This window comes from Myxine glutinosa, unplaced genomic scaffold (assembly GCF_964187855.1).
Source record: "Myxine glutinosa unplaced genomic scaffold, kmMyxGlut1.1 SCAFFOLD_384, whole genome shotgun sequence".
In the NCBI taxonomy this organism is placed as follows: domain Eukaryota; kingdom Metazoa; phylum Chordata; class Myxini; order Myxiniformes; family Myxinidae; genus Myxine; species Myxine glutinosa.
This window is the reverse complement of record NW_027616490.1, coordinates 187962-203675: the sequence shown is the minus strand read 5'-3', so window position 1 is coordinate 203675 and position 15714 is coordinate 187962. Positions and strand designations below refer to the sequence as shown.

At 45.2% G+C, this 15714-nt stretch overlaps 1 protein-coding gene across 1 annotated transcript in view; it reads left to right on the top strand.

Annotated features, from left to right (window-relative positions):
- Positions 1–15714, top strand: part of LOC137412085 (pleiotropic regulator 1-like) — a 52276-nt gene that overhangs the window by 16575 nt on the left and 19987 nt on the right. The window contains exon 2 of the mRNA XM_078768758.1: positions 6164–6357. Within this exon, the coding sequence (XP_078624884.1) occupies positions 6178–6357 (180 nt within the window). The 5' untranslated portion in view covers positions 6164–6177. The remainder of the gene's footprint in view (positions 1–6163; positions 6358–15714) is intronic.

Genomic DNA, 15714 nt, shown 5'->3' with positions numbered 1-15714 from the left:
GTTTTTATTTACCTGTATTGGGGGCCACAGGGAAGCCCTGCCTTTTTTACTATGAAAAAAGGTAAAAAGTCAAACATTTGAACAGCCTTGGACGTGCACCTTGACCCCATGGTCAAGGCACAATGTCAACAAGGCTGTCCCCATAACAATACACATGCGCCTCAACCCCGAGGGGGAAGCGCATGGTCATTCAAACGCATGCATCATGCCCCCCCGAAGGGCCACAATGCATGGTCATACAGTTGGGACCACTCCTCTTAATAGGAGTGAGACCCCTTAATCCACCGGCAGGGCATTACTCCTGCCAGGTCCGATTTGCATGCAGTTTTATTTACCTGTATTGGGGGCCACAGGGAAGCCCTGCCTTTTTTACTATGAAAAAAGGTAAAAAGTCAAACATTTGAACAGCCTTGGACGTGCACCTTGACCCCATGGTCAAGGCACAACGTCAACAAGGCTGTCCCCATAACAATACACATGCGCCTCAACCCCGAGAGGGAAGCGCATGGTCATTCAAACGCATGCATCATGCCCCCCGAAGGGCCACAATGCATGGTCATACAGTTGGGACCACTCCTCTTAATAGGAGTGAGACCCCTTAATCCACCGGCAGGGCATTACTCCTGCCAGGTCCGATTTGCATGCAGTTTTATTTACCTGTTTTGGGGCCACAGGGAAGCCCTGCCTTTTTTACTATGAAAAAAGGTAAAAAGTCAAACATTTGAACAGCCTTGGACGTGCACCTTGACCCCATGGTCAAGGCACAACGTCAACAAGGCTGTCCCCATAACAATACACATGCGCCTCAACCTCGAGGGGGAAGCGCATGGTCATTCAAACGCATGCATCATGCCCCCCCGAAGGGCCACAATGCATGGTCATACAGTTGGGACCACTCCTCTTAATAGGAGTGAGACCCCTTAATCCACCGGCAGGGCATTACTCCTGCCAGGTCCGATTTGCATGCAGTTTTTCGCGTGTTTAGGGCCCACACGGAAGGCCTGCCTTTTTTACAAGAAAAAAGGTAAAAATTCAAACATTTGAACAGCCTTGGACGTGCACCTTGACCCCATGGTCAAGGCACATCGTCAACAAGGCTGTCCCCATTACAATACACATGCGCCTCAACCCCGAGGGGGAAACGCATGGTCATTCAAAACGCATGCATCATGCCCCCAGAGGGCCACAATGCATGGTCATACTGGTGGGACCACTCCTCTTAATAGGAGTGAGACCCCTTAATCCACTGGCAGGGAATTACTCCTGCCAGGTCCGATTTCCATGCAGTACTTGCGCATTTAGGGCCCGCACAGAAGGCCTGCCTTTTTTGCAGTGAAAAAAGGTAAAAACTCAAACATTTGAACAGCCTTGGACGTGCACCTTGACCCCATGGTCAAGGCACATCGTCAACAAGGCTGTCCCCAAAACAATACACATGCGCCTCAACCCCGAGGGGGAAGCACATGGTCATTCAAACGCATGCATCATGCCCCCGAAGGGCCACAATGCATGGTCATACAGGTGGGACCACTCCTCTTAATAGGAGTGAGACCCCTTAATCCACCGGCAGGGCATTACTCCTGCCAGGTCCGATTTGCATGCAGTTTTTGCCAACCTGTATTGGGGGCCACAGGGAAGCCCTGCCTTTTTTACTATGAAAAAAGGTAAAAAGTCAAACATTTGAACAGCCTTGGACGTGCACCTTGACCCCATGGTCAAGGCACAACGTCAACAAGGCTGTCCCCATAACAATACACATGCGCCTCAACCCCGAGGGGGAAACGCATGGTCATTCAAACGCATGCATCATGCCCCCCAAAGGGCCACAATGCATGGTCATACAGTTGGGACCACTCCTCTTAATAGGAGTGAGACCCCTTAATCCACCGGCAGGGCATTACTCCTGCCAGGTCCGATTTGCATGCAGGCTTGATTGTCGCCACAGGGCGGCACACTGCGAAAAATCTAACCAATGAGGACCAAACTAGTCTATTAAATGCAAAAGGGCACCTTCTAGCTTTAATGGTGAGCACCAGCCACAGATTATGTCTCACACCGAAGAAACCCCATAATCCGCTAAAAAAGAACAGCTTGTCAAGTCGAGAGTTTAATCATGACTATTTTCCTTGTAATCAAAACATACCTTGTCGAGTCTTCAACGTGGTTTCTACTTTTTAAAATGTACATAAACTCAGATTTGAGACAAACTCGCTGATGTTGAGTGTACGAAAATGGATGTGAACATTTCATATAACATTAAAGTGTACCTGTACATTTCAAAGTGCATTTGGACATAACTTCTCTAAAATATACGTACACATAATAACTTGCAAAAGAAGAAGAAGAAAAGAAAAAAAACTGAGGGAATTTACCTGGCCTTATGACTAATTAATTAAATATGCATTAGGCATTTCACTTCCACGCTGATTTATTTTTTTCGTTTTACTTCACATGTGAATTGCATGTTCATGGCCATGAAATACAGTTTGAAATGTTAGACGAAAAACAAAAGTGTTTTTTTTTTAATCAAAGACCACTATTTTCTTTCCTCTGAATTATGATAGAGGGGTCAATATATGGTTGAACCCCCAAAAAATTGATACAAAAGGTTTTTCAATGGATTCTGGTACCATTGGGCATGCTAAATAACATACTAAAAATCTAGTAACATCTGACTTCCGGAAATGGGTCATTTTCAAGATGGCGTCCAAGATGGCCGCCAGGAGCTTAAAATGGCCATATCTCAATTATTATTCAACCTAGAAAGGTGGTTTTGGTGTCTAACCCTAGGTTTTAGGGCCCAAGGAATCAAATTGAATCAATAAAATTACCATCAGTTAATTATTTATTGACAAGTCCAAGATGGCATCCCAAGGTGACATCCTGATCCACTAAAATGGCTCTGTCGAATAGTAGTCAACCTAGAGAGATTGTTTCAGTGTGTATACCTAGGTTTAAGGCACCCAGGAAATCATCAAAATTACTTAAATAAGCACAAAGTAATCAGGTAATCCAATCAGGTAATCCTGTCAAGAGATATCAATAAACAGAGACTGATCGGGATGATAAGTGATGAACTGAGAGAAAGGTATTGCACTGTGGTCAATGCACCTGGAGATGCTGACGTAGATATAGTAAAGGCTGCAGTGGAGGCATCTCCTCTACACACCACTACACTGATTGGAGAAGATACTGATCTCCTTGTCTTACTCCTTTACTATGCGCAGGGAGACAGTAAGAGCCTTTATTTCAGATCAGACAAGTCCAAAGCTGATGGCAGTTTTAAAGTGTATGACATCAACCGTCTAAAATAAATCCTCGGACATGACATGTGTTCTCAGTTGATATTCATCCATGCCATGACTGGTTGTGACACGACTTCTCGGATTTTTGGAGTTGGCAAAAAGACTGCTTTCCAGAAGCTTGTAAAAGGAGACCCTGTCCTTCGGTCTTGTGCCAACACATTCACCATCCCAAACCAGACCACAGAGGTGATCGATGACCTTGGATGCCGAGTAATGGCTATCCTCTTTGGTGGCAAGTGCAAAGATTCCCTTGCAACAATGCGATACAACACCTTCAGCAAGAAGGTTGTCTCTGCTTCGTCTTTTGTAACACCCGAACGTCTGCCCCCAACTGAATCTGCTACCAAACTTCACTGTCGTAGAGCGTACTACCAGATCATGGTGTGGATGGGAAAAGAAGAGGGTATGGATGCCATGAAATGGGGGTGGAGCCTGCAGGATAATCAGTTTGTCCCACTTATGTCAAGAATGAACGCTGCTCCAGACAGTCCCTTGAAGGTCATTCATTGTAACTGCTCCACTGCCTGCAAGACACTCCGCTGCTCTTGTAGACGATATGGACTACCATGTACTACTGCCTGTGGACCGTGCCAACTTGAAGAATGTGACAATCCACATTGAAGTTTTGAAAGGGAGGAGTGAGGGAAGAGTTTTGAAGGGGAGGAGTGAGGGAAGAGTTTTGAAGGGGAGGAGTGAGGGAAGAGTTTTGAAGGGGAGGAGTGAGGGAAGAGTTTTGAAGGGGAGGAGTGAGGGAAGAGTTTTGAAGGGGAGGAGTGAGGGAAGAGTTTTGAAGGGGAGGAGTGAGAGGGAAGGTATTGATGGAATGGGGGGGGGGGGGGGGATAGAGTAGAGGGAAGGGACATGGAGTGGGTTGCTGATAAGCGATAGGGTTGGTAGGATAGGAGTATGTACCAGTGGAGTAGGGAACAGACAAGGAAGATGTACAAAAGGAAAAGTTAATTAAATATGAATATCTCATGCAAACTGGGATTCTTCAGATTTTCAATTCAGAGATACATTTGAAAATGTTGGAGGAGGGTGGAACAAAGGTGAATTTAGAGATTGGAGAAAGGAAGAGCTGAAAGGGTTGCATTTTTTTAATTGGAGTGATTGAAAGAGCGATTTGTAAACAACCTTTTGAAAAGGAAGAAGAGCGAGTTATAATCGAAGAGAGTTTACAACACGCGAGAAGAAAGTTTAAATTTTTTTAACCGATAATCGTGAAGACTGTATTCATTGAAACGAGGCTGGGGGACAATGATTGCAGACGGGTTCAGAAGGAGGAACAGAAGAATAGAAGGAGATTAACAAGCCAGGTGGAGCAGAGCTCGAAGGAAGGTGGAGGTGCATATAAGCACTTTGTTGGTACGGTAGTAGTAACTCCTTTTTTTATTATTCTTTATTTTTTTTATTTCTGAAGGTTAGGTGAAAGCAGATTTAAGTAGAAATCACGAGCCTCGATTTCACGAGCCTCGATTCAGTATACAAACAAACCAAAAAAACAAAAAAAAAACCTTTTTTTTTTTTTGTATACTGAATCGAGGCTCGTGAAAGAGCGAACATTAATCACACAGAAAGACAAACCGACACATAAAACATATAACATCGGGAGCGGTAGACAAGATGGGGAGAGAGGGGGAAGGACACAAACACAACATTTGAGAGCAGGGACCGAGAGACATGGAGACATCGAGAGATTTGAGAGAGGGCGAGGTCTTTGGGGGGGGGGGGGGGGCATGGGAAGGGGGCGGTGGGAGAGGTATAAAACATATGGACACTGCCAGGACTTCCAGGAAAGAAGTTGGAATTTCAAACAAGGTGGATCTGGGGTGAATTAGCGGGGGTAGAAAAGATCAAGGTTTTGGATGGGGGAAGATAAGAGATGGTGGTGAACAGCTGTTTTAAAGACCTGGAGGGAGGAGTGGGATTGAAGGGAGTGTGGGAGTTTGTTCCAGAGGCGGGAGAAAAGAGGAATGAAGGAGTGAAGGTGAGCAGAGAGTCGAGATTTTGGCAGTTTAACCATCAGAGGCTTGCTGGCAGATCTTGTGCGACCTGTAGGAATATTTGGGGGACAGAGCACAGAGAGAGCTGGGGGAGCAAGGCCGGAGAGGAGTCGCTAGAAGACAGAAAGACCACCTACCTGCCTGCGGTGAGTGAGTGAAAGGTCCTCAGAGATAGCTTCATCGCGGGAGATTCCAATGATTCTGAAAGCTTTGGTTTCAACAGCGTGAAGCCGAGCTAGGTGTGAGGCAGGAGCACCAGCCCATAGGGGAGAACAGTATTCCATTGAGCTGCGGATGAAAGCCTTGTATGTGGTGAGGAGCTCAGGTGTGCCTAGGAAGGACTTCGCACGACGGAGGATGCCCAGTCGGCGACTGGCTTTGCAGGCCAGCTTGGAAATGTGGTTTTCCCAAGAAAGATCATGGCAGATAGTGAGACCCAAAAGCTTGAGCGACAGAACTTCTTGGAGAGGATTGTTGAGAAAGTAGATGGGAGGGTTGTCCAGTCGATCTTTTCGGAGCGACATAGTAAGAGTGTGAGATTTGTCAGGATTGAAAGACATGTTCCACTTGTTTGACCAGTCTGTGATTTTGTCCAGATAGTTGAAGTGCTGTATTTCTGGTTGAAAGAGATAGTGAAGGAGTAAACTGTTCAGCCTGGCGGAAGTATGTGCTTTCCCAAGTGCTGGTCTCCTTGGTTTTCCCCTGCAATGTGCTCTGACTATTCATCATTATACCAAATTGGTATTGCCTATTCTTTGTACTGGAATGTTGCTCTGTTAAAAGTGATGGTAATATGTTATGGTGACATTGCACTTCAAAATATTGTTCTACGTAATATCACTATTTTTCATACAGCCGACAATGGAACGATGCACCTGTGGGATTGGCGTACGGGCTACAACTTCCAGCGTGTGCATGCGGCTGTGCAGCCAGGCTCACTTGATAGCGAGTCTGGAATCTTTTCCTGTGCCTTTGATCAGTCTGAGAGTCGCCTCATCACTGCTGAGGCTGATAAAACCATCAAGCTATACAAGGAGGATGACACTGCGGTAATGTCTTCTTTTTTGGGGGGGGGGGGGGGGGGGGAGAGGGGTGGTTACACTTTTAGGACATTCCAACACAATTTTTGGAAATTGCAATTGTACATGATGATTTGCTTACCGTTAAAAAGGTAACGAGTTTTTTTTTTGTTATTTATTTATTACTGCTCTATTACTATTACTGTATTACTATTATTGTTACTGTATCACTGCTATATTATTACTTCCGCCACCAAATGTGGATGGAGGTTACGTTTTCACCACTGTCTGTTTGTCTGTCCATTTGTTTGTTAACAAAATATCTCAAAAGGTTGTGGACGGATTCGGACGAAATTTGGCAGAGATGTAGCGTATGTAACGAGGCCAAAATGATTAGATTTTGGTGAAGATCCGGATTCGGATCCGGCTACTAGAATTTTTAAAAGTGATTCTTCACCATTGGGAGATGGGGCCAAAAACGATACATAGCAGGATATCTCAAAAAGTTGTGGACTGATTTGGACGAAACTTGATGGACCGGCTGGGTGTCTGACAAGGACAAATATATTCGATTTTGATGAAGATTTGAATATGGATTCGGACATGAGAATTATAATTGATTTTTTAAAGTGATTTTTCACCATTGAGTGATATGGCCAATTAGGTGGAGGTATGCTCTCTACTGAGTGCCGCTCTAGTTACTATAATAATGTTACTGATTGCTCTTCCGGTTCTGGTATCTGAGCTGTGGATGTCCAATTTTCACCTCTGCCAACCTCCCCAAAGATAAGTTGTTACGGCCTGAAGCACACCAAGCCAAGCCTTCAATCACACTGTCTTTATTTATGGATTATCACACAAAAATCTCTTCCTACACATAAAAAAAACCAAGAAGGGAGAAAAGAGGGAAAAACCTGAATAGGCCAGTCCAAGAGTAGGCAGGTCCAAGAGTAGGCCGGTCCAAGAGTAGGCCGGTCCAAGAGTAGGCCGGTCCAAGAGTAGGCCGGTCCAAGAGTAGGCCGGTCCAAGAGTAGGCAGGTCCAAGAGTAGGCGGGTCCAAGAGTAGGCCGGTCCAATAGTAGGCCGGTCCAAGAGTAGGCCCCAGGGCAGGCCCCGTAGTAGACCCCAGGGCAGGCCCAACAGTAGGCCCCAGGGCAGGCCCAACAGTAGGCCCCAGTGCAGGCCCAGCACGAGAGGGTAGGAGTAGGCAAGTCCACGAGTAGGCCCCAGTGGTAGGCAGCAAGAGTTAGATCAATGTCACCCTTCAGGTAGAGAGATTGCAGCTGGACACTCTACAACCCCCGAAAAAGCACTCTGCCATAAGCCCTCCTCCAAAATGGCCACTCACTCCTCTGAATCACCTTCCTGGTCACTCCCCTGCCCCACAGCCAATCATAGGCTTTATACACCTGGACCAAACCACTTGGTCTAACTCACAGGAGGGTGTGGGGGAAGGAAGAAGAAAAAGGTCACAAACCGTAACACCCAACACCCTCCTCCCTCCTCCCTCCCCCCCCCCCCCTTTAAAGAAGAAAAGTTTTCTTTTACAAAGGCAGGATAAACAGTGCAAGCATATTAACTGTGACCCGGCGGGGTTTCCATCTGTCATGGGTCCGCACCATGTAGTTCACCTCACTCAGCTTTTTTTCGACCAAGTAGGGACTGCTAAACTTCGCCAATAGTGGCTCCCCAGGCAGAGGTAGTGAAACTAGCACCTTGTCTCCAGGCCTAAAATTACGAGCTGTCGTATTCAGGTCAAAACGGGCCTTCATTACTCGCTGAGATACTTTCAAATGTTCCTTGGCGACATTGCAGGCGGTGGTAAGTCTCCCGGAAAGTACCGACATAGTCCCGAAGGTTAGGGTTCTCCGTCTCTTCGAGGAATCTCTTTCACTACTGGGGAAACAAACCCTATTGCCAGCCAAATAATTTCCCAATACGAAACTAATACCCTCTATGGGGAGAGTGGGCACTATTTCTACCATCATGGGTCCTGTGACCAAATCAGACTTCAAGTTCACCCTATGTATGGGGACTGGGACAGTGGGACATAACGACCGGCAATGCCCTGGATTAAGGCACTCGCTTTCCCCGAACTACTCAAAGTCAATGGTAAAACTTTAGACAACATCAACGACTGGGCGGCCCCAGTATCCCTCAGAATAATTACGGACTTGACTTTCCCGTCCCAAGACACTTGGCCCTTTGACACAAAGGGTTTATAATGCTCCTGTACGGGGCTCGTAAGGTCCGCAGTCAGCCTTAACTGTAAGGGCATGATCCATGTGGCTGTCCACTTTGGTTCGAACCAATGCAATAGGTCTAACAGAGTCTCCCTGCTTCTCCTCCCTTTGCAATTTCCAACAATTTGACTTCAGATGTCCCCTCTGTTTGCAGTAATAACACGTGGGGGCCGGTCCCCGGCGAGATGCCTGACTCGACCACTCAAACTGTCTACCCAGAAGCGGCCGCACCAATGGACCCCTATGGTCTGTCCACTTCCCCTCTGATCAGTCCTCACTAACCCCTTTCTTGTTATCCCAGGTAGTACAGTAATGAGGAAAACCAAGGCCTCTCTTATGGGTAAATTCATAATCATCTGTGCCAACAGCAGCTTTTTTTCAACTCACCAACCTTATGATCCGTAAGGTGTGTCCTAATGTCCAAGGGGATACTGTTCCTAAACTCTTCCATCAAGACAACCTCCCTTAGATTACCATAGGTCCTATCCACTTGTAGAGAATGATACCACCGATCAAAACTCATTTCCTTCTCCCTCGCAAATTCAACAAATGTCTGCCCAGCCTGTTTTTTTAAGGTTCGGAACTTCTGCCGGTATACTTCCGGAACTTGCTCATAGGCTGACAACACAGCCTTTCTAACAGCCTCATAATTCTCTAACTGATCCTCCGACAGCTGAATACACTTCCTGGGCTCTCCCTATGAACCCACTTTGTAGTAGCAGGGTCCAGTATTGCACGGGCCACTGAAGACGTTTTGCAATAGTTTCAAAAGACAGAAAAAACGTTTCCACCTCCTTGTTAAACTTGGGAACAAGCCTAATGTTCCGAGCCACATCAAAGGAACGGGGGAGATCATTTTGACCCCCACCTGAATCGATGGAAACCGGTTGGGCCTGTCCCAGCTGAATTTCTAATTTTCTTAACTCAAACTCTCGTTGTCGTTCTTCTTTTTCTCTTTCAAACTCTTTGCTTTTCTTCCTTTTCTCTTTGCTGTTCTTCCTTATCTCTTTCAAACTCTCTTTGCTTTTCTTCCTTTTCTCTTTCAAACTCTCTTTGCTTTCCTTCCTTTTCTCTTTGCTGTTCTTCCTTATCTCTTTCAAACTCTCTTTGCTTTTCTTCCTTTTCTCTTTCAAACTCTCTTCGCCGTTCTTTGTCTTCTAACTTTAGTCTGAGCTGTCTTTCTTCTGATTCTATCCGGGCCAATTCCAAGGCTTCACTCCTCAATCTTACCCATGGTTCTAAACCCATGTGACTGACAATAGCCGAAACAATCTCCGCCTTTTTCATGCCAGATGTCCCACTAACCCCAAGATGATCAGCTACAGCTCGTAACTCTACCTTACGTAACAGTTCTACATCTTGCACCGATAGCCCCTTCTTCTCCACAAATTCCTTCACTTCAAAATCCATCTCCTCAGCCATGGTGTATGACTGCAGTAAATATAGAAGTATCAGCACCGTAAACAAAAGTCAAATTATCTGCCAATGAGAAAACTTACTACTGCGGAAAAAAACAAAAATCCAAGACAAATATCATGTAATCCAGCTCCCGGACGAGCCCCCAATTTGTTACGGCCTGAAGCACACCAAGCCAAGCCTTCAATCACACTGTCTTTATTTATGGATTATCACACGAAAATCTCTTCCTACACATAAAACCAAGAAGGGAGAAAAGTGGGAAAAACCTGAATGGGCCGGTCCAAGAGTAGGCAGGTCCAAGAGTAGGCAGGTCTAAGAGTAGGCAGGTCCAAGAGTAGACAGATGCAAGAGTAGACAGGTGCAAGAGTAGGCAGGTCCAAGAGTAGGCAGGTCCAAGAGTAGGCAGGTCCAAGAGTAGGCAGGTCCAAGAGTAGGCAGGTCCAAGAGTAGGCCGGTCCAAGAGTAGGCCCCAGGGCAGGCCGAGTGGTAGGCCCCAGTGCAGGCCCAGCACGAGAGGGTAGGAGTAGGCAAGTCCACGAGTAGGCCCCAAGGCAGGCCCCAGTGGTAGGCAGCAAGAGTTCGATCAACGTCACCCTTCAGGTAGAGAGATTGCAGCTGGACACTCTACAACCCCTGAAAAAGCACTCTGCCATAAGCCCTCCTCCAAAATGGCCACTCACTCCTCTGAATCACCTTCCTGGTCACTCCCCTGCCCCACAGCCAATCATAGGCTTTATACACATGGACCAAACCACTTGGTCTAACTCACAGGGGGGTGTGGGGGAAGGAAGAAGAAAAAGGTCACAAACTGTAACAAAGTCCTCATGGTTGTTTTTGTTGCGTTTTTGCTGTTTAATTTGTTGTCTCCGTGTTTGCTGTGTGTTTTAAGTTCGGTTTTGTTTTAAAATTTGTCCCAATTTGTGAGTATGCGTCAAACTTTTCGTACCGGATTATTTGAGGCCCACCTTTTCCTAGTTCGAGTCCATGATTGCTTTTTATTGTGTTTTTCTCTCTACCACCTTGAGCCCTCTTGTTTTCTCCTCAATCCCCTTACCTCTCCTTCAGTTCCTCCCAATTATGCCTGTTTACTGTTGTGGAAGTGTAACTCAGTGTAACGTATTGATTGGCCCTGGTAACTCATTGATTAAATCTGGTAACGAAGCAGAATGTGCATGAACATGATAATCCTTTGGAAACACCTGGTCAAGGCCCCAGGCTAGAGCACCCCCCCCCTGCTGTGTAAATGGAAATCACAGCAGGAGGGGAGCGAGCTGATGCCAGGACTCGGTGCGATGCATGACCTCAGGACATTAGCGGAGAGGAGATTAAGTCCAGTTTGGCGATATAACGAGAGCAAACGTTGAGTAAAGTAGACTTGTCCTCAGAAGCCCTGCCCGACGGAACGATGGAATGAACGAGTACTTGCTACGTGAAGCGCTGACCGAACGGGAGTGTCGGATGAACGAGAAGGACCAGCGAAAAGAGTTAACCTGATCCATTATATTATGCGGTATCATTTTGGTAATTGGATGAAGTGAATACAGTTTAATAAACTAGACCTTTTGTAACCTGTGTCCGGTCATTGGAGTCCTGTGAGTCATACACGAAATTCTACCACAATATGGAGGCACCGCTGAAATTTCGAGTGGACGTCGCCAAGGTGAGCATGTAAGCATGACGTCTTGGGGATCTGTCCATTATGAAATATGAATTCTGAAGATGGAGGATTTGGTGTGTGGGACTTGCATTCCGTAGGTAATCCAAGGAGTGTAAAAGTATTTTTGTCACGACCGTCCAAGGTAAAAGTCACGGATGGAACGGTTTAAATGATTCTATTATTCGTGTGCTTGCATATGCGTACGGTATACGCTGGGTGTTAAGAGCCTTACTCTGGTCTGCGGGCAAGTCGGCTCATGAAGTGCACCATGAGGCGATTTGTTTGCCGGGTCGGTAAGGTTCGGTAAGGTCCGTACACGTGTACAATCGTGTACACCCGTTTTAAATAGAGAATTTTTTTTCAGTTTTCCCGCCATAACTAAAACTCGTTCGATTTTTTTTTGACGAAATTTGCTAGATAAATAGCATGGGTGACATGGATTAAATGATTTTATGATTATGAATTAATGAGAAAATGATTTTATATTTAAATATAAAAAATTGATCTGCTTGGTGTTAGTTTAAGGGCTGTTCCAAATTTATCTTGATTATGAGACAAAAACAGCAGAATGGGAATCAACAGACAATGGAACAGCTCGCGACGAGTGTTTGTGGGTGACAACCACCCTCTGGTCGAGGCTCATAGAAGGGGTGATGCTTACTGATTCGGCACGCTTAAAATAGGTGTTAATGGTGGGATGTCAGAGGTTTTGGCGTGGGCTTAATAGTCACACTGTTTTGGAAAATAATGCTCGATGCAACATGATCCTAAAAAAAGAACCCAGCCCTACATCGAAAGATCAGGAAGGGAAGGAATGGAAAATTTGTCAAGGTTTGAAATTAATCGGACAAGGGGGTCCCAAGGTATGGTCACCGTACTCGCAAGCCGTTCGCTTTGGCTCTGCGGATGGACCGAACCATTGCATGTAAATAGGAGGGTGGTTCTGTGGTCGTTCGTTTTGGCTTTGCGAATGGACCAAACCATTCCATGCAAATAGAAGGGTGGTTCTGTGGTCGTTCGTTTTGGCTTTGCGAATGGACCAAACCATTCCATGCAAATAGGAGGGTGGTTCTGTGGTCGTTACTGCCACGTGGTTTCAAAGTTTTGTTGTTGTTGTTTGCACGCATGTTTTTTGCAAGCACGTACGGGCGAGCACGTACGTGCGGGCACGCCCTAGTATATATAAACCAGAGGTAATATTAAGTTATGGAATTAATTGCTTTCAACAATGCAAAGGGTGACAAAATATGGGATTTTAATGGGATTTTTTAATGGGATATTGGTTTAGGAATGTTTAGAGGTCATTGCAATGTGATAATGACTTGTGACCATTTGTTGTTGGAACTTGTTGTTGGAACTTGCTGTTGGAACTTGCTGTTGGAACTTGTTGGAACTTGTTGTTGGAACTTGCTGTTGGAACTTGTTGTTGGAACTTGTTGGAACTTGTTGTTGGAACTTGTTGTTGGAACTTGTTGTTGGAACTTGTTGTTGGAACTTGTTGTTGGAACTTGCTGTTGGAACTTGTTGTTGGAACTTGTTGGAACTTGTTGTTGGAACTTGTTGTTGGAACTTGTTGTTGGAACTTGTTGTTGTTGGAACTTGTTGTTGGAACTTGCTGTTGGAACTTGTTGTTGGAACTTGCTGTTGGAACTTGCTGTTGGAACTTGTTGGAACTTGTTGTTGGAACTTGTTGTTGGAACTTGTTGTTGGAACTTGCTGTTGGAACTTGTTGTTGGAACTTGTTGGAACTTGTTGTTGGAACTTGTTGTTGGAACTTGTTGTTGGAACTTGCTGTTGGAACTTGCTGTTGGAACTTGTTGGAACTTGTTGTTGGAACTTGTTGTTGGAACTTGCTGTTGGAACTTGTTGTTGGAACTTGTTGGAACTTGTTGTTGGAACTTGCTGTTGGAACTTGCTGTTGGAACTTGTTGGAACTTGTTGTTGGAACTTGTTGTTGGAACTTGTTGTTGGAACTTGCTGTTGGAACTTGCTGTTGGAACTTGTTGGAACTTGTTGTTGGAACTTGTTGTTGGAACATGTTGTTGGAACTTGTTGTTGGAACTTGTTGTTGGAACTTGCTGTTGGAACTTGCTGTTGGAACTTGTTGGAACTTGTTGTTGGAACTTGTTGTTGGAACTTGTTGTTGGAACTTGTTGGAACTTGTTGTTGGAACTTGTTGTTGGAACTTGTTGTTGGAACTTGCTGTTGGAACTTGCTGTTGGAACTTGTTGGAACTTGTTGTTGGAACTTGTTGTTGGAACTTGCTGTTGGAACTTGTTGTTGGAACTTGTTGGAACTTGTTGTTGGAACTTGCTGTTGGAACTTGCTGTTGGAACTTGTTGGAACTTGTTGTTGGAACTTGTTGTTGGAACTTGTTGTTGGAACTTGCTGTTGGAACTTGCTGTTGGAACTTGTTGGAACTTGTTGTTGGAACTTGTTGTTGGAACTTGTTGTTGGAACTTGTTGTTGGAACTTGCTGTTGGAACTTGCTGTTGGAACTTGTTGGAACTTGTTGTTGGAACTTGTTGTTGGAACTTGTTGTTGGAACTTGCTGTTGGAACTTGCTGTTGGAACTTGTTGGAACTTGTTGTTGGAACTTGTTGTTGGAACTTGTTGTTGGAACTTGCTGTTGGAACTTGTTGTTGGAACTTGTTGTTGGAACTTGCTGTTGGAACTTGCTGTTGGAACTTGTTGGAACTTGTTGTTGGAACTTGCTGTTGGAACTTGTTGTTGGAACTTGTTGGAACTTGTTGTTGGAACTTGCTGTTGGAACTTGCTGTTGGAACTTGTTGGAACTTGTTGTTGGAACTTGTTGTTGGAACTTGTTGTTGGAACTTGCTGTTGGAACTTGCTGTTGGAACTTGTTGGAACTTGTTGTTGGAACTTGTTGTTGGAACTTGTTGTTGGAACTTGCTGTTGGAACTTGCTGTTGGAACTTGTTGGAACTTGTTGTTGGAACTTGTTGTTGGAACTTGTTGTTGGAACTTGCTGTTGGAACTTGTTGTTGGAACTTGTTGTTGGAACTTGTTGTTGGAACTTGTTGTTGGAACTTGCTGTTGGAACTTGTTGTTGGAACTTGCTGTTGGAACTTGCTGTTGGAACTTGTTGTTGGAACTTGTTGTTGGAACTTGTTGTTGGAACTTGTTGTTGGAACTTGTTGTTGGAACTTGTTGTTGGAACTTGTTGTTGGAATGTTTTGGGAACATTCAAATGTTGGGTTTTGCAACGTTTTGCTCCAACGTTTTGGGGACATTCGAATGTCAAGTGAATCGAATGAGAATTCAGGAATTATTTCATTATTAACGATTAATGAAGTACTTATTTAATTAATTACATTTCTTATTACATTACAGTAATTACATTACAGTAATTACCTGAGGTAATTACAGTAATTACAGTTCCGGTAATTACAGTAATTACAGTAATCATCTATCTATAATTCCAGCAATCTCTGTGTGTCTGTGTGTCTGTGTGTCTGTGTGTCTGTGACCGCTGTTTCTCGACAACCACGGGTCCGATATACTTGAAACTTGCCAGGTATATTGCTGGGGACCCGAGGATGTGCCTTTTCAAGGTTTGAAATTAATCGGACAAGTACTTACCGAGCTATGGCGATTTAGCCGTTCGCCGTTCGCTTTGGCGTTGCGAATGGACCAAACCATTCATGTAAATAGAGGGGGGGGGGGGGGGTTCTGTGGTCGTTCGCTTTGGCTTTGCGAATGGACCAAACCATTCATGTAAATAGAGGGGGGGGGGGGGTTCTGTGGTCGTTCGCTTTGGCTTTGCGAATGGACCAAACCATTCATGTAAATAGAGGGGGGGGGGGGGGGTTCTGTGGTCGTTGCGAATGGACCAAACCATTCACATCGAATCATCGAATCACATCGAATGGACCAAACCGTTCGCTTTGGACCAAACCATTGCATGTAAATAGAGGGGGGGGGGGGGTTCTGTGGTCGTTGCGAATGGACCAAACCATTCATGTAAATAGAGGGGGGGGGGGGGTTCTGTGGTCGTTACTGCCACGTGGTTTCAAAGTTTTTTTTTGTTGTTGTTGTTTGCACGCAT